The following is a 19,051-nucleotide window of genomic DNA, read 5'->3' as shown; positions in this document are numbered from 1 at the left end:
AGGTCACCTTGATATTTTCTATCTCAAAACCAACCTGCTATACAACTTTTCCTGAAAAAGAAAGAATAAAATGGGCACTGTGTTTTCACTCAGTCTTCTACCAACAGAAACACCGATAAGTTTTTGTCTATTTTAAGCTTTAGTATCTGCTAGATCTATCAGAGATTTAGGAGAATAGCCAATATAATTCTTAAGTAAATTCTAGCCATAGAGTCAGTTTGTTGATTTTGCATGACTTTGTAGATTCTATGTTTGTCAGTTATTATTTGAAGATTAAAATGAAAAGTGTTAAAAATAAAGCATTGAGTCAGAATTTCATCAGGAACCATCCCCAACAAAAGGAGTACAACATTTTGCCCAGTCAGGGTTATTAAGGTTGCCCAGGCAAGTTCTCTGTTTGCTTAACTCTTAGCTACATCGTAGGCACTTAACTTGAGGTTTCATTCCTCTCAGTGTCCTGAAACAGTAATTAAATTAGGAAGTGTAAGATAGGTGGAGAGGTTTTTTTTTTTTTTTTTTTTTTTTTTTTTTAATATGAGGGAAACAAATAAACAAACAGAAGTTAGGGCACGCAATTAGTAAATTGAGGCAGACCATAGTTCATATCTCTTGTTCAACTTGAAGAAGAAGATAGAATACATACCTATACATCTTATCACATAGAAATTTCTGAGTAGTTAAGTCAATAACTTAAAGAATGCAATATATGTCTTAGTTTCAGCTTCTGTTTCAAATAATTTTCAAGTATTATAAATAAAAGTGCTTAGAAAGAAAATTGCCATATCATCAGTATAAACTCCTGTTGCAGATCTTCCAAGAAGATCTGGAAACAGATGGAATTCTGAAATGAATTTCTGGAAGAAAAGAAGGTCAATGTTGAATGTCTAGAGCTGGGACAGAGGATTGTCTTGTTTCTCTTGTTGCTGTATGGATTGTGAGAGGTGATAGAGCAACATGTGCTGTGAAAAGCACTGTCAATAGCAGACTCCAGGTGACATGCTCCAAACCTTCTTAGAGCAGCAGCAGCAACCAGATTGACAATCTAAGGTGTTGTCACAGCCAACAGGTCATTCCACTGTCCAAAACCACAAGTACTTATCTTGCAGGCAGCTGGGGCAGCTGATCCAACAGATCTTTATAACCCTCATTGAACTTTTCTGAGTCTTATTTTCCTCTAATGTTAAGCATTGACCAAATGCATCCTAGTACCAAGCTCACTAACACACACCAGGACAGGAAATGGATTGAAGAGGAGGTGTGTACTGGAGCAGGAAGGGTAACACTCCTGCGCAGTAGCCCTCCCTGATGTCACAGGGACTCCAACTTGTGTGGAGTTAAAAAAAATAAAAAATAAAAATAAAAAAAAACAGGCATGCAACACAAAGTTTGAAGGTCTTGATGACACATCAACTGTCATATAATTTTCTGTACTTTGACTGTTGTCAAATGAAAGGTTAAGTCAAGAATTGTTCTGTGTTGAAAACCATGTTCGATGAGTTACAGATTTCTTATGCATTTGTGAACCTGTCTAGTCCTTCAACAGGGATTTCACCACCTGTCCCAAGGCTCACAGAAACAGACAAGCAACAACTTGTATTGAGCATGGAAAAGTGCATGCAGGAAACTTCTGCAAAGTCCTTTACAAGGTACAACCCCAATTTGTCAAAGTAAAACAAAGGAACATTTCCATTTTGGTATTATCATCTCGATAATAAATAACCAGTAAGGTTTTTGTGTGGTACTGTTCTCCTAAACCTCTGTTGCATTATTCAAGGACACATGCACAGATTTATACATCCATATCCACACATAAATCAAAAACATTTTTTTCTGTGAAAGCGTCACCAGCAAAAAAGCATTAGACCTGACCCTGACTAGCAATCTTTTGATGACAATTACTACCAGAAACTACAGAAAGCAAAGCCATGCCTGGTAATCTCCACAACATACTATTCTCTAAGTATATATTTGACAAGTGGGAAATCCAAGTGGGAAATGGTAGGGATTTGGGGGAAAGGCCTTTACCCTCTGAAAACGACTACCAAATCCTGCAGTGTAATCACGAATATGTCTGGTTTGCAGTCCAGCCAGGAAAAAAGCTTCCCACAGCACAGGGAAGAAGGGTCTGTACAGGATCCAAGCTGCCCACAGTTCAAGGGGTTCATCCAGGAGACAAGCTGCCCACAGCTGTGTGTCCATCCAGAAGCCAGTGCAGGGCTGAGGGATCTACCCAGGTACAAAGTCACCTACAGAAAATGTCCAAGGGGTCCATCCAGGTGACTGGAGACCAGCAAAGCACTGCTTAGGAGCCTTGTGCTGAACTTAAAGGGGCACATGGGCCCATAGGTGAGGGTGTGAATCTGGTCAGGGCCTGCAAGGCCTACTTAGTGTACTCAGGATCCCGATATAGGGAATTCGCTGCTCTTGGAAAGACTGAAATAATTACTTAAATTTCTCTCTGCACAGAGTTGACTTCAAGGACTTTATTCTTAGCTATCAGAGACAGATATACTTAGCTATAGTTTATTTTAATTTCATTTAACATGTAGGAGAGTTAGTAGTCACCTTGGGGAGGGAGGGGAGAAGGGGAGTGGAGAGAGGAGGAGGAAGTGGGGAGAGAAAAAATAAATAAATAAATAAATATGGCCAGTGCCTTGAAAAAAAAGAAAAAGAAAAAAAAGATAATGCTGTCTGGTTTGTGTTTGCATCTCATGCCACATATTCATAATTTTTAGTTATACCCTTATCCATATTCGATGTATTTTGGAGTTTATTAACAATTTCACTCCGTAAATAGTCTATTCAGTGTAGGTTCACCTGTTCCCTGTACAGAATTTTCATGACCAAACAACAGATGGAATTTTGAAAGAAATTTCAAAGTCTTGGTTGCCAGAGATGCCAAGTCTAACATTATTATATAGTCATCACATTCTTTTTATTTTGTATTGTATATAATTCTTTATGATATCTGGAAATTTTATACTTCTGTGTTTCAACAGCAGTGGTTTGTATGACTGGTAATGACAAGTTTTAGAGTGCATTTCTCACAACTCAAGTTGGAAAACACAGACTACTTGGCTAACTGCATACTAAAATATTAATTCATTGATATTTTATTCAGAATTTGAATCCAGATTATTTTGATTGAAAATCAGTAGAATGTATAACAGTATTTAGTGGCAATTGTTAACTGAACCTATTTTAAAAATATCTTTTACATTGTAATCTGGTATAGTCTGATGAATTTTTGTGCGGGGAAGTGTGGAGGTAAAGTTCTCTTCTGAGGGACTTTTTCCGATTTTACTGTCAGATACATTTTATATCTTAGCATATGTAGGTTTAATCATATAATCTAACTTGATTGACTTTTTTGTTGTCGATTTACTTCAGATGTTTTTAACAAAATGGATTGCGATGACTAAACTACTACATAGTTTTTATTATGACTTCTTGGGCAACCTTAAGAGCTACTTTTTCCCAGTTCATAAGCAGACATCTTTTTCCACAAAATTGAAGTCTTCAGTTCTGAATATCTATTATCTCTTAAGCACTTGCTTATAGCTCTGGCACTGAGTATGAAATCCAGCCCCAAATAAATTAACATATATTTTCAGATAATTTCTGGAAAACAACATAAAATAGACACTGTGACAGTACATGATCATGCTGGTAATGCATTACAGCTGGGGAGGAAGTTTTATTTATTTACTTATTTATTTATTAAACCTTAATTTCATTCAGATTTTTTTTTTTAATTACTAAATTATTATTTATTTAATTTTCCTCTTTTGGAACTATAGAGTTCTTTAAGCTTTTTGTACTGGACCTATCCCTATTTCAGATGGCACATTTCTTTGTCTATACATGAAAGCAGGGAGAAAGAAATAGCTTTTCGGAAAAAAAAACAATCATTAGGATCTTGGATCACACACAAGGGCTACTCGTGCATTGAAAATCCTAATGATGATGATCCTGATGATGCAGATTTTAATACCATTTCTACTGAAAAGATCACTAAGAGGACCTGAATGAAAATACATTTGTTTAAGTAGATTCTATACAGAATACTCACAACCTGTTCTGCTAAGGATGCAGTTGTGCAGTATTGAACAGCACTGCTAGTTTGCCTTGATTTTGCATGCTGGGTGAATTGGAATCCTCTGAAGAGAGGAGGTATTGCTCCCATTTTTTTTTTTTATTTTTTTCCCTGTCTTTAACAATTGTCACAGTTTGTATACATTTGTATATTTGCATTGCAGCCTTACCATTTCAAATCCCTAAAAATGTTCTGGGAGTTCTTAAACACAGGGCAAAATTTGGAACTCCTGACAAATGGTTAAGTAAGAAGGTGTTTAATCTGTTTGAAGCATTCATTCTTTGTTGATCTGTTGCGTCTTCAGTTCTTTTGTACTATAATTGAATAGTTTGGCATTGATACAGAACTGACCTTAGTATTGATAATATTCTGACCTTACACATAAGCTGTTACTCTAATCTTTGTTAAGACTATCAAAATTTATGAGTTCGGAAAGCATTATACTATTGGTCACTTGCAAAAAGTTACAGAACCTTTGTCAGAAAACAGCTTCTGTTTCATGATACACATTACACCTTCCCAAAGCACAATGGGAATACAGAGAAAAATGAGGATCCAATTGTTATTTTCATTTTCTTTTGCGTTTTTTAATTGCCTTTATGAAAGTGAAACTACACCTGAGACTGCACATCTGAATATGTCCAGTCAATAACTGAAGTTCTATTTGATAAATACTTTTTTCACAATCATATATAGAAGACTGAAGGATGAACATTGTTTCAGTCAAATCTCTTTGCTAGATCTGTCCTTTATGTGTGTGGGATGCAAAAACCCATATATTCAATTTGAAAAATTACAGCTTGAGAAAGAAGCTCTGGATTCCAGTAGTGAAAGATTTCTAGGTTAGTTACAGAACATGAAAAAATATCAGTGATCAAGTGTAAATCTAGTTTGATATGCCTTCAAGGAATTTCACTTACATAAGTTTATTGTGGCCATTCTCCCAAAATATCACTTCTTTCTAGATACATTTTTGTGATGTATTCGTTACATTACAAAGTAGCATATAGAACTTCCAAAATATCTTTCTTTCCTATGGTATAGATTACCTAGTATAAAAAATAACTTCAATAACACTCATTGACTGAAAATGTGAGATGCATAAGTGACAGGAGGCCAAGACCTTGGAAAAACAGATGATACGTCCAAAAATAACTTCACTCTTATATTTGTGCATTATACCATAATCTAAGTGTAGAAAAAAAGTAACAGTCCTGAAGTCCTAACCTGTACCTACAGAAAAAATCCCATCATGTATGTGTGTTTATGTATGTAAGCGTGTACCTATGTACATCTATAAAGGGTGGCTCACAAATTACACAGTGGAAACTACTGATACTGAAAATGAAGAGCAGTGGAAAATCCACCCCCAATTTGCATTAACGCAATACCAGAGTTTGTCACAGGAAACAGAGCACAGAATGCCTATGGCATCTAATGTATTTACCATGGGGTAATCATTTTTGCAGTCACATGACAAAATGTCAAATCTGTTCTGTTTTATTCTGTTTTGTACCAAATATAAATAAGATATAATAAATATAACAGTATTCTCCAAAATAACTGTTGGACAATACTACAAAAGTAGGTTGATTCTGTCCTATAAGTAAAATATAAAAGATATTCCACTACAGCAGGATGAACTTTATATGTATCTAAAGATACAAATGTCACACCTAAATGTTTCCACCAAAGTAATTCCTGTATACCTCAGCTGATGAATTTGCCAGTCACACAGCAGTTTGACTGTAGTTCTCTGTAAGAGTGCCAAAAAAGACTGCTGAATAATCGATGTAGTGTATGAATTCACAGGCTCTTTTTCAGGGTGAAATCTCCACACAGAAAATGGTTAGGGAGATGTTTCTTTGCACAAAGAAAACAAAAAGTACTAAGTCCTGCTCTTATGCTATTTTGCTCACATATTTGTAGTAAAGGAAATGCAGGGAAGAGAATGCTTAATTGAGATTTTACTCTTTATCCAGTCAATTAAGAAACATAATTATAGTGCCAAAGGTGCATGAAGAGACAAACTATTGCTGCTGCCTCCTTTTCCTCGCGTTCTCTGATTTTCTTCTGTGACTAAAAACTTACAGTTGCATATGTGGATACAGATCAAATTGTAACACTCTACTAGTGATGTCACAGTGATCTGTTAGAAAGAAAACTGTTACATGAAAAATAGCTGAACTCAAAGATGTTTGACTACATTTTTACTGACTAATATAAAATGGAAAATAAAATCCATGCTATTAACTAAATTTTCAAGGTATTTTAGCTGAAATCATTTTGAAGAATTGTACAAACTATTAAGTTTATATATAAACTATAAGTCTAGAAAATACTATTATAGAACATTTGACTGTTTTGTGTATTATTTGGATCAAAAGTCATCTTCAAATAATTTAATGAAAGATAGTGGATTAACCAAAGAGAAAAAGATTGGTAAGGAAGTTAAAGAAAACCTTTTAGAAATATAAAAGTAGTTTCATTTATAACATTATGATTCCATATAAAGATACTTCGCACTTCGAATTTTATTTTGCCTTTTATCTATAAACCACTGTAATGCATCAAAACTGTTGAATAGGTTTAAGTCAAGGATGTTCAATCTTCAGTGTAAATAAAATAAGCTGCTTTTATAGTTACATGACCAAAAAGACTATTTATTTATTCATAATTTCAAAATTACTTACAATTAGCCTGTTTCTTTCAATAATTCCTTTCCACTTTCTGCTATTCATACAGTAGCTTCAGGTCTCTCTAGCTACAAGCTATTACTAGGGCATTTACATGGAATCAGTAACTCACAGTATTTGCCTGAATAAAAGACAAATATCCTATATGTACTAAGTGATAATAGCTACTGAACAGTTAATATCATTTACAGACCTGTGACATTTTTGCCATTGAAATCCCATAAATGGTTATTCCTTTTAGTATTGTTAGCTATTTTGAAGGAAGGCAGTTGCTGATGGAGGGAAACAGATCTACTTAACAGCTTTAACAGCTTCTTTCTGATAAGCCTGTCAATGCTATTAAAACAAACAACAAGAAAAAAAAAAAAACAGGAAAAAAAAAAGTTGTAGGAAAAGAGTCATCCTCAAATTTTACATTTTACATCATTAAATATAAAGGCCTCCTCTCCTGGTTGAAAGAAATCAGCAAACAAGGAAGCATTAAGACATGAAAAGTTGTTCTGCTATGGAGTAGACACAAGAAGAATAAATCCTATTTCCTGACTTCATAAAAAGTGAAAGAGTTATGTTAGGGAGTGATCTGTTACTGGAAAACTGGAGAAAATAAAATAAAAGAAATAAAATAAAAAATAAAATATGATGCTCAGTGTCAAAAAATCTTCCTAAATGACTGTGGTGAATGCATCTTTCTTTGAACCAAAATTAAAAAGTGAATGAAGAAACATTTACGAAACTGCATGGCTATAAAAAGGCACTAGACATAATTTCAGAAAACTGACTTGTGACTGTTTAAGCTTCTAGCCATTGCAAGTAATCAAAGTAAGCAATATGATTCATTATAATTCTAGACTGGAAACTATTATTGTCAAATTTAAGCCATCCAGGTTAGTATCTGATGCAAGTTATCTATGCTTTTTTCCGTCATCCACATGAACCAGCACTGTGGCCAGGTGGCCAAGGCCATTATCATCCTGGCTTGTATCAGAAATAGAGTGGCCAGCAGGACTAGGGAAGTGATCGTCCCTCTGTAATCGTCACTGGTGAGACTCCACCTTGAGTAGCATGTTCAGTTTTCAGTCCCTCCTTACAAGAAAGGTATTTAGTTGCTGGAATATGTTCAGAGAAAAGCAACAAAGCTGGTGAAGGAACTAGAAAACAAGGCATATGAGGAGTGTCTGAGGGTACTGGGGTTGTTTAGTCTCGAGTAAAGAAGGCTAAAGGTAGACCTCATTACACTCTACAAACCATCTGAAAGGAGGTTGTAGAGAGCACAGTGTCAGTCTCTTTTCTCAGGTGACAAGTGATAGGACAAGAACATCCTCAAACTGCACCAGAAGAGGTGTAGATTAGCTATGAGAAAGAATTTATTCACAGGAAGGCTGGCTAGGCATTGGAACTACCCTCTCTTCCCCTAAATTTTACAAAATTATTAACTTTGATGCCTTGTAAAGGACTGTGTTGGACAGGTCTGGATAGAGACAATTCTAATAGCACCAGCTGTAATTACAAGATACTACTTAAATTATAATTATATTTATACTGTTTGTATAATATATCATCTTCTCTAGGCTTGTCCCCCTCCCCCATTTTATTTGGTGAAGAATGTTCTCAGATGTTAATTGCTACCAGATAGAAATATTTTTTTTTCTGTATTTTTTGGGTGAATTAGAAAGAAGAAATATGTTATATTACAATATCAATGGTGAATATTTTCAGTTATTAAATGAATTATAGATGCTGAATTGTGTAGGAACAGTTGATAAAAAATAAATATAAAATTTTAAGAAAAGATGAACTCAAAATCTCTTTCTACAAAGTGAATTAGCAATTAAGGAAATAATATAAACAGTCAAGCAGTCAGGGTCTTCAAAGGGTTTGAATTCCTTCGAAAGAAATGCTACTAAACTACAACAGATATTGTAAAAGCACCAATAATCCAGTTAAATACTCATACTCTCTTTCACAAAATGGCAAGAGGAAAGTAAAAGCACATACCTCCCCTGTGTGAGCTTTCTGTTTTTTAATTACACTGCAGCTAAAGTACACAGACACCATCTGTTTCACTCAGACAACATTATAGATTCAAAGAAAGTACATGGAAGATTAAAACAAAATGACGTAGAATTTCTTTTTCCTCCCTCTCCTCAAATATAATTCTTTCCTGGTTAGTAAAATAGTATGGCCAGAGGCCTGTGCAGGCATTCAGAGGGACCTGGACAGTCTGGAGGGTTGGGCCGAGAAGAACCTCATGAATTTCAACAAGGGCAAGTGCACCTGGGGAGGTCCTGCACCTAGGGAAGAATAACCGCATGCACTAGTACAGGCTAGGGGGTGACCTGCTGGAGTGCAGCTCTGCAGAAAGGGGCCTAGGGGTTGTTGTGAACAACAAATTAACCATGAGCTAGCAGTGTGGCCTTGTGGACAAGAAAGCCAATGGCATCCTGGCCTGCATCAAGAGGAGTGTGGACAGCAAGTTGAGAGAGGTGATCCTCCCCTTCTACTCAGCTCTGTGGAGGCCACACCTGGAATATTGTGTCCAATTCTGGGCTTCCCAGTACAAGAGGAATGTAGAACTTCTAGAGAGGGTCCAGCATAGAGCCACAAAGACGATTAAGGCATTGGAGTATCTGTTTTATGAGGAAGGACTAAGTGAGATGGGCCTATTTAGCCTAGTGAAGAGGAGATTGAGAGGGGATCTTATCAACCTCTTTAAATACTTGGGGGGACAATCTAAACAGGATGGGGCCAAACTCTTCTCAGTGGTGGCCAGTGATAGGACAAGGGGTGATGGGTATAAATTGAACTGCAGGAGGTTTCATTGCCATCTGAGGAAGAACTTCATTACAGTTCAGGTGACAGAGCACTGAAACAGGCTGCCCAGAGAGGTTGTGGAGTCTCCTTCTTTGGAGATATTCAAAACCCGCCTGGATGCGATCCTGTGTAATATGCTCTAGGTGATCCTGCCTGGCCGGGGGGTTGGACTACATGATCTCTGGAGGTCCCTTCCAACCTCAACCATCCTGTGATTCTGTGAATTAAAAACTTTATTCATGGCTCCAATAAAAGAGAAGAGAAGCACTCTTTCACTACAAGTTAACTATATTTTACTTTGTCCTCTCATTCACACACCTGATTCTTCCTTCAAATCACTGTGTGTGTATCTGCATGCATTTTTCATACACATAGAAAGAATGACGTTAGGGGGAAAAAGGACTTATACAAATATCAAAAACAGAAAGCACAACAATGTTAATAATGCTACCATTAAAAGTATGAGTCTCTGTATCAACCTATATTAGAAACATTGCTTCTGCTAGACAAAATGATATTATGAGATGAGATCTTGCTATACTTGAAAAATATATATACTTCATTGATCAGCAGTGAGGTCAAAATGGACCTTATTTAATGATTTCTTCCATTTCAACATGAAAAGTGTCTAAAAAGATTTAATAACAGTTAAATAAGTGTTTAGGTTTGTCACCATGCTGCCAGTTTGATTAATCCAATAAGATGAAAGAAATAGTGCTAGAAGACAAAAAGGACGCTACTGTTCCTGCAGTGCTATTTCCTGTTTCATCCTATACAAGTGCAACAGGAATTAAAATTTTGTACATATGTCTCTGAAAGCAGAAACTCTTATTGATTAGAAAAGGATGAAGTCATTAACATGCTTACAACACCTCCTTTGTGAAAAACGCTAGTCATAATTATAGTATTCCTATGCTTTCCCAGCTGGTCTTGAAATAAAGCCAAATTAGTAAGTGACATGGATTTTTATTTATTCATTTTAGATAAAAACATAGCTTTAGAACAAATCTGATAGTTTGGACCAGCTCTTTCCCTACTGAAGTTAGAAATGGTGTCACCAATTTCAGCATAATAATAAATAAATCCATCAACTTACTTGAAAACTGTATGGCAAACCCAGATTTGCTGATATAAAAATCTGTGTCAAATTGGATAGTTACTATGTTGAGTGTACTGTGAATGCCTTCGGGAACAAGAGATCCACTAATTTCCTTGAGTAACATCTCGTTCTCAGGTGGTCCATCCCAAACTCGTAGAATATCATGTGATGCCTCAGTATCAAATGCAAGAAACTGAAGGCTGTAAGAACACCATGATTTTATTGTCATTTTCACATTATTTAACAATGTATCTTTAGCAAAACGAAAACAACTAAGAAAGCAAATAAACTTTGATTTCCAAGTTTAATTTTTTTCACAATATTTTTATATCTTTATCATTGGATGCATAAAAGATAAAAACAGAAATATATTTGAAAGCTAAATTCTTTTGCAACTAGTATTTGACTTTTGTGAACCATGAAATGAATACATATTGCTTTAGCCATTCAAGTAATATATAAGCATCCACAGACTTTTCAGATTTTTTTTTTCTTAAAACAGTATTATGAACTGCATAATTTCATTCTCATTATTATTATTGTTTTTAAACCAGATTTCCAATTAATATTTTGTATATATCTTTGCAAATATTAACAAAAAAAAAAAAGCAAGTAATTTTAAGGTCTGATCTTCATCAGACAACATTTATTGAAAAATAGTTTCAACACAAGACTACGTATCGAAGCTTAGAATAAGAAAAATACTGTTCCTGAGCTGCATCTTAAGTCCTAAATCCCTTTCTTCCTCAGCTATACAGGCAAGATTGCTTATTATATAAACAAAAAGATTTGTTATAATTGTAAGATTCATTTTCAGTACCTGACAATATTTCCTGGGTCTACTTCAATCACCCACATGCAACGCAGATTATTATCATAGGGAAAGGGATAGCCAGGAGATAAGATTCTTCCTGATGATTCTCCTTTAAAACGCCCTCCACATTCAGCTGATGAAAACACCATTACATAATGTTACTGATAGCTTTCTATGTGAGCAATCAATGATAAGATCTACTCCCTTGCTAAATAAGTAACACAGCTGAAACACAACACACCTGACTGTATATCCCAAGATTGTATGACAACATATAAGATCTTCAAGTACTTTGAGAAACAAACCTGTAAATGTGTTTCTACTTGAGTATTTTTGTATTTTCCTTTCATATCTATGTTCTTTCTAATAATTTTGGACACACAATAATTAAAAAGTATACCACGTTTAATGAAAGAAACAAGGATTGTTACTTAAAAAGAGAAACAAACAAAACCACAAGAACACAATGTCACTCTAAAACAGTCAGATAAAATTAATAAAACTGCAAAGGAATAAGTAGGAAATAAAAAAAAAAAAAAAGGAAAAAAGAAGAGAGAAAACATACTAAATTAAAGCAGGCTATTCAGAGAGAAAATCAGACTTTCAGTTTAAAAAAAAAAAAAGAAAAAAAAAAGTAAGACTTCTTACCTGAGACTTGTTCTCATAGTGAAGCTATAATATTTCTTAGAGGATAATAGATGGTAAGTAGATCCCTGTTAGTTGGCATCAGCCAGCCAATTAATAAGCAAAATTTTATCATAATCTAGATACCTAATCTATGATATTTTTATTTTATTTTTTAATCCCTTAGTCCTTTAAAGTTTTCTTATTCCCCCTTCCTTCCTTTTAAAAGTTCCTCTAATGCTTTCTCTCTTGTGAAGTCCAAAGCCAAAATACTGTTTTGATTAGATCTCTCTGGATAGTTCAACTGCAGTTTTATTTTGATTTAGTATCACCTAAAATATTTAGTTGACACATTTATTATGATTTGTGAATTTCCTGATAAAATATAATTGAAATCATACTCTTGAAGGATTTTCCTGAAATAATAAAAACATTTTTTTAGAGACAGGTGGCTTTTCATATCTTTTTAAACATTCTGCCAATCTGTTAATTCCTAAAATCTTTTAAAAATAATTAAAAATAAAATAGTAGTTATTCAACTCATATGGTAGGATAGTCTATTATTCTTCCAATGGGGTAAGGATATAAATAAATTACACAATAAAGAAAAAAGTGTTCATTGGCAAATAATGAAATAAAAAATTAATTACATTTTGTCCAGGACCATCGAACAATGGTAAATTTATAAATTCTAATTTTCACAGAGGATTACTGGTTTGTTTTTTATTTGGATTTTAGAAGGTCCCTCTCTCCCCAGTGGTTTATTTCCTCCTCTTCAGCAAGTTACAGCTCCCTAGTTTTGCTGGTTGCTGACTCAGCCATGACAGTAGTGACTTCTCAGAAAGCAGAATCCTCACAGGTGGCAGTGAGAAGTAACAGAGCAAAACACCTTTTATCTTCCTTCTCCAGTTTGCTCACTGTGAAGACAATCCTAATTAAGAATCTTAATTCTCTCAGAATGTCAATTTTAGAGATTCAAGGATTTCAAGTTAAAGGAGATATTTAGTAATCTTTATATCTTCTTGCAAATTCAGTGGATAGTACTCTGTACTATGTTCACTATGTTTAAGATTTATGATTACTAGAACTGTTTTTTTTTTTTTTTTTAAGTGTAGTTGTGCCTCATGTTTTGTGATTTTGCATCACACATGGTACTGTGAACTGGATGGATAAGTAACTTCTTTTAACATCAGACTACATAGATGTGTTCAGAATAACATTAATTTAAAACTGAACAAATTTACACTATAGAGCAGTTCACATTCTAAACAGGTTCATCTACACAAAACATTTAAGACTAATTATAATGCAGTTTTCACAAAGAGTCTGGTGACAGCGCAAAAGATGGTTGCTTAATTTCTTTAATTTTTTAAAAGATGGTGATCTGAGTTGGACAGTGAATCAGTATTAAAATGAAAAAGAATATGAAGACCATCAGGATGTGCAGCATATCATCATTTTTAACAGAGGACGAGCCTCACCTGTGGATTTCAGTTTACTGAATTTTTTTGTTAGTTTATACCAATTCTAAATCTGATTCACTTCGTAATCCAAAGGTGGCCAAACTTTTCAGTTATATGCATCTATGTTGGAGAGGGCCAGCTGAATAATTAAATCCCAAGACAATTTGTATTAGTCATTTTCGGACCTTCTTCCAAACTTCCTTCTTCCAAACGGACAACAGTGTTTATCTCTTAACCATGAGCTGTTCTAGAGATCCCCTTCCTGTAGCCCTTCTAGATGTAAATATATATGATGTTTTGAATATTTGCTTAGAATATAAGGATGCTGAATCTCCCACAGTTGGTGAAAATAGTGCACAGTACACAAATAGATCATTAATCATTAGAAACGTGAATAGCCTTAGGCAGATTTACCTTGATCTGTTTTAAAATTAAGCAAGAACCCATTTATTTGTGTTACTAAGGTGATATATCCTATGATTTTTAATGTTTAGTAATAGAACTGAAAATATTATTTATTGCTGAAACTTTCATTTTCAACTTTCTTGGACCATCACATTTTATCTTTTATATATATATATATATATATATTTTAACTTCCATCATATGTTCTCTCTATGCCTCCTAGTTGCTGCTTGCACTTTCCAGTGCCATGCTTTCCTCCTAATTCTACTGTTTCAAATATTCCAAATAATGTAGAAATTAGTTATCATTGGGAATATTCAAAGGCTTATCACAAATTTGGGACTTAAGCATTTATTCTTTAATAACTACTTTCAGAGAACTGTTCGGTTCTTGTTTGTTGTATATATATGTTGTTTTATCAGCTTTATCTCTTGATAAAGATATGCCAAAATACATTGTTTTCTGTCAAACTTAAATCTGAGAACAAAATGCATCTCATCCCTTGCTTCCCCTATTCACTCATTCCTCATTTCCTCTAAAAGATGATGAGAAAAAAAAAAAGAAGAAAATTACTAGAGTAGTTTAGTCTTATGTTATTTTTGCTTTCTCAAGAAAAGAATTGTAGGTACCCGCACAACTTATAGTTACTGTAATACTGTAATAAAGTGTATAATAATGTGTTGTTATTCATCACAGCAACATTACAGAAGTGATAAAAATACAATATGCCTCCATAGATCTTAGTATCTTTATGTTTTTATTTTAATTTATTTTGTAATATTTATATGTTAATATATGAAAAGCTTTTTCTAGTGTAATGTTATTTAGATACAGTTAGGGAAAACTAATTTTATAACCCATCGTTAAAATTATATGGTCCTGATTAAGCTTTTTATGTCATCTATTTGCTGACTTTAACAAGACATTTACATATTAGAAATTTCATTATGCATGTTTAATGATTATTTTTTTTTTCTTTCTTTCTTTCCTTTTTTAACCCCAAAAAAGGTAGCACCACTCACATAGACTTAGGTAAGGTCTAGTTAAATAGATCTGCCAAGGTGCATGTATATTCATGTTTTCGCAAAACATAAGAGTATTTTTTTTTACTTTTTTATATTCAGATAGCAGTTTAAGTAAAGAAAGAAAGTAAAAAATAAAAAAATAAAAAAGTATACTACCAATACATGACGGCAGAGGATAGTCCCATGCCCTTCTTTCTCCAGTCATACACTTTAGAAGGCTACTTCCATGGAGTGTGTAACCTGGATTACATCCATAAATTATAGTGCTTCCAGCAAAATGACCTTGGTCACTGATTTTATATCCAAACTGTGGCACACCAGGGTCTTCACAATGTGATAGCTCAAAACCTGCAGTAGGAATAACAAATTGTAGTTAAAAAATCAAACATAAATACATTGATGAAAAATATGATTTTCTGTTTTCTAGCAGAAATCAAGTATTTTAGAATTCAGGCAGCAATATATTTAAGGTTTCTTTTCTGTTTCTAAATAGTCTAAGTAGGATAATTGTCTATACCCCTCTGTCATACTTGAGAGTATAACTATTACCCTCAAGTTGAGCCTGCCAACCAAAGTGTTGTAACGTTTTTTTCTAAAAGCTCAGTTAAAGACTGAGGAGGGAATTCATGATAATTATCAATCAGTTCTGAAATGATATTATAATTTATAAAACGGTAGTTAAAATGACTGCCTGTTTATTTTGATGACATTCTAGTTTGTGAATGGACATTTATAGGCTCATAAACAAGCCTTCAAAGGAGATTTGTTATTGCGCACATTAACACCAGTGGCAGAATAGCACCTATGGCACCAAAGAAATAGTTGCATTCATAAATCCCTACCCTAATCCTGCTTTCAATAGTTTGTAAATTTAATCACTAAATGCAGGAGGCAACGATGATGATGATGATAGAGTGGATTCAAGCCAAAGATTCGGACACTTTAGAGAATTAAAGCTGTGGAGCAAGACCTAGATTGACCGAAACATTATACATAAGTATAACATTATGGGGAAACATATGGGGAGACATAACCTATTATTTGGGCAAAAGACTCTCTACTCCAAATAAGTTTCCTGTTATTAACTGAGAAGCAGTTCAAAACCTCTTTGTTCAAAAACAAATATATTTTAACAATATCATGCAGCTCAAACTGAGTGTAGCTAAAAAAGACACTTTGTGTCAGTTTGACATTCCTTTATGTAGCTGACATGGGAGCGAACGAAGGGCTTTTCATATCTGCCTTGTTAATTGAAATCATTTACACAGTATTTGTCCAGCTGGCCAACAGTTGGTACAGTTGGTAGCCTTTCATCATCTCTCCTCAGGTACTGAATCATTACTACTGATTGATTGAAAAAAAGTTCAGTATTTTATTTTACACACAAAATGGTTCAGGTTGGATACGGCTGTTTGCTCACATGAGGAAAAAAGTAGGTCAAATGCTATATCTTCACAGTTCTTCCTTCAGCTCATTTCATGTCTCACTGAAAATGGCTTACCTCCTGAAGAGCCTCCACAACCTCTGAGCTGAACTTTTATCAGTCCTAGCTGAGATATTGTTTCCCAGTATAGACCACACTGCAGAATCTCTAGAAGAGGCTAATGTGAAGCCCATGTGAAGAACCTTTTCTATATTGCCAAACTATATACTTATTGACCAGTTAGAATTTCCTGTTTTCTAAGAGAAAATGTTGATCATAGTGCGTGAAAAGAAGTTAAAATGTCTTGATCCCTGAGATGTCCTCATATCTGGACAGCCTACTTATAGATAAAGCACAAAAGTAGTCTTTTTGATTGATCACTTCCTTCTTAAGGTTGAGGAGAAAACAAACAAACAAACAAACAAACAACAACAACAAAAACCCACATGTAATTCCATTGCCTAAGCATAGGTACTAGCAGTGTTTCAGGAGCCCCAAGTGTAGGAACTACTGGAGAGAGTCCAGTGAAGGACCCCTGAGATGATTAATGGACTAGAGCATATCTCAGATGAGGAAAGGTTGAGATAGCTGGGGCTATTCATCCTGGAGGAGAGAAGGCCCAGGGGGTCTTTAGCCATGTGTATAAATCTAAAGAGAAGGAATATAAAAGAATTGGAACATACTTTGTATGTATGGGATTAAGTTTTTTTCATTGTGGTAATTTTTTTCATATGGTGCTGTGGTGTAGGTTTACCAAACTGGTGTTGATAGTATACCAAATCTTTCTGCAATTGCTAAGCATGGAGGCCTTCTCTGTTCCTCACTCTGCCCCACCATGGAGTAAGCTGAGGGTGGGCAAGAAGTTGGGAGGGGTACAGCCAGGACAGCTGAACCCAACTGACCAAAGACATATTCCATTCCACATAGTGTAATACTGAGCAATAAAGGTATTTTTTATAATCTTTCCAAAGAGGTCACTGTTTAGAGACTGGCTGGGAACTGGTCTGTTTGTGGGAGGTGATGAGTGAAATACCTTTACACTGCTTTTTGTTTTTCTCTTTCCTATACAACTCACTCCAAAAGTTTTTCTCACTTCTGCTCCTCCAGTTCTGTCCTATGTCAACCATTCTGTAATACTTTTGTACCAATATTAGGTGGGCAATATTACAATTAATGAAGGGAGTGCAACTGTGATAATCAATTCCATGCTATCTGATCTCTTCTGTTAAGGGGAGTATTTGTGAAGTAAGTTATTCATCCTATTTAATTTAGGATGTCTAAGAAACTAGCATGTATCCCATGCAGTTTCCCAGTGAAGTACATATTTACAAAAGAAGGTTCAGCACAGTTCAGACTAACAACTATTCATTCAGGCTAGGAAAGTATATTCTATGAAAACACTAAGAATGCATCAGTAAGTATGCAAAAGACAGGAAATGTTAATTATAACATTGAATTTACCTATATAAATAAGATAAAATGAAATATTGTGACACTAGCATAGTGACACAACACCGAAGAGACCTATTTTTAATCATACAGTACAGTTCTATAATATCAGAGGCATATTTACATGGCATATTACATGGCATATTTAAACAACTTTGACCTCAAAAATAATTACATACCTTTGCAGTATCTTGAAATATTTTACTTTCACTCTGCTAGACTTAAAATAGTTTTATGAGAATTAGTTTTAAAAGAATGACAGAGATGTTTTTGAAACAAAATATTTTGAACAGGTGAAAATGAATGACAGAGGAAGAAAGAAGGATTATGACATAGAATTGCCTCATAAGACTGTTCTGCATGCTAAAACCTGTTTTATATAGGTGAAGGATAATTCAGTAATGAAAAAATTATACATAAAAGAAGTCACATACACCATGTGCCAATAGACACATGTAACTATTGCCATGTGATAAACAAGGTGAATATAGCTGTTTCCTGTATACACTCTAAGCCAGAGATCTGAAAAGATTTAACCTCTTCTAATCTCTAGAGTTTAATTTTGTCAATTGACATAGAGATAAAAAAGATTTGTTTGGAAAGTTTCTTAATCCTTTGGGTTCCAAACTGGACTGTTTTAAACAATAATCCAAACTCAGAAATTGCTAGTCTAATGCTAAGTTTGTATTGTATATGAGACTTAAAATATAGAATTTATTTTACATATAAAAAGTCTTTATGAAACATTAGTTTTCAAATTTAAAACTACTCACCTGCTTAAATACTTTTATGTGCTCGTACCCTTACTTGAAAATTATCCTACTGTTTCCTTACTATTTCCAAGACTGAAAAAAATTTCAAAATAGCCCTCCAGAAAAACACAGAGATTTAAGTATCATACTAGACAAAGCACTCTGTTTAACATCTTTATCAATGACGGACAGCGAGATCGAGTGCACCCTCAGCAAGTTTCCTGATAACGCCAAGCTGTGTGGTGCGGTTGACGTGGTAGAGGGAAGCAATGCCATCCAGAGGGACCTGGACAGGCTTCAGAGGTGGGCCTGTACAAACCTCATGAAGTTCAACAAGGCCAAACGTAAAGTCCTGCACCTGGGCTGGGGTAATCCCAAGCACATATACAGGCTG

The 19,051-nt window shown here is 34.6% G+C and overlaps 1 protein-coding gene across 5 annotated transcripts in view; it reads right to left on the bottom strand.

The window, feature by feature from the left end:
* Nucleotides 1-19,051, bottom strand: part of CSMD3 (CUB and Sushi multiple domains 3) — a 1,012,063-nt gene that overhangs the window by 222,038 nt on the left and 770,974 nt on the right. For all 5 annotated transcript variants that reach the window (XM_083827432.1, XM_083827428.1, XM_083827429.1 and 2 more), the window contains 3 exons: nucleotides 15,190-15,381; nucleotides 11,523-11,649; nucleotides 10,700-10,902 (listed from right to left, as the gene is read on the bottom strand). In XM_083827432.1, coding sequence (XP_083683558.1) covers nucleotides 10,700-10,902; nucleotides 11,523-11,649; nucleotides 15,190-15,381 — 522 coding nt within the window. The remainder of the gene's footprint in view (nucleotides 1-10,699; nucleotides 10,903-11,522; nucleotides 11,650-15,189; nucleotides 15,382-19,051) is intronic.

Source organism: Anser anser, assembly GCF_964211835.1.
Source record: "Anser anser genome assembly, chromosome: 2".
Taxonomy (NCBI): domain Eukaryota; kingdom Metazoa; phylum Chordata; class Aves; order Anseriformes; family Anatidae; genus Anser; species Anser anser.
The sequence above is the reverse complement of the archived record's forward strand: the minus strand, read 5'-3'. Positions and strand labels throughout refer to the sequence as shown.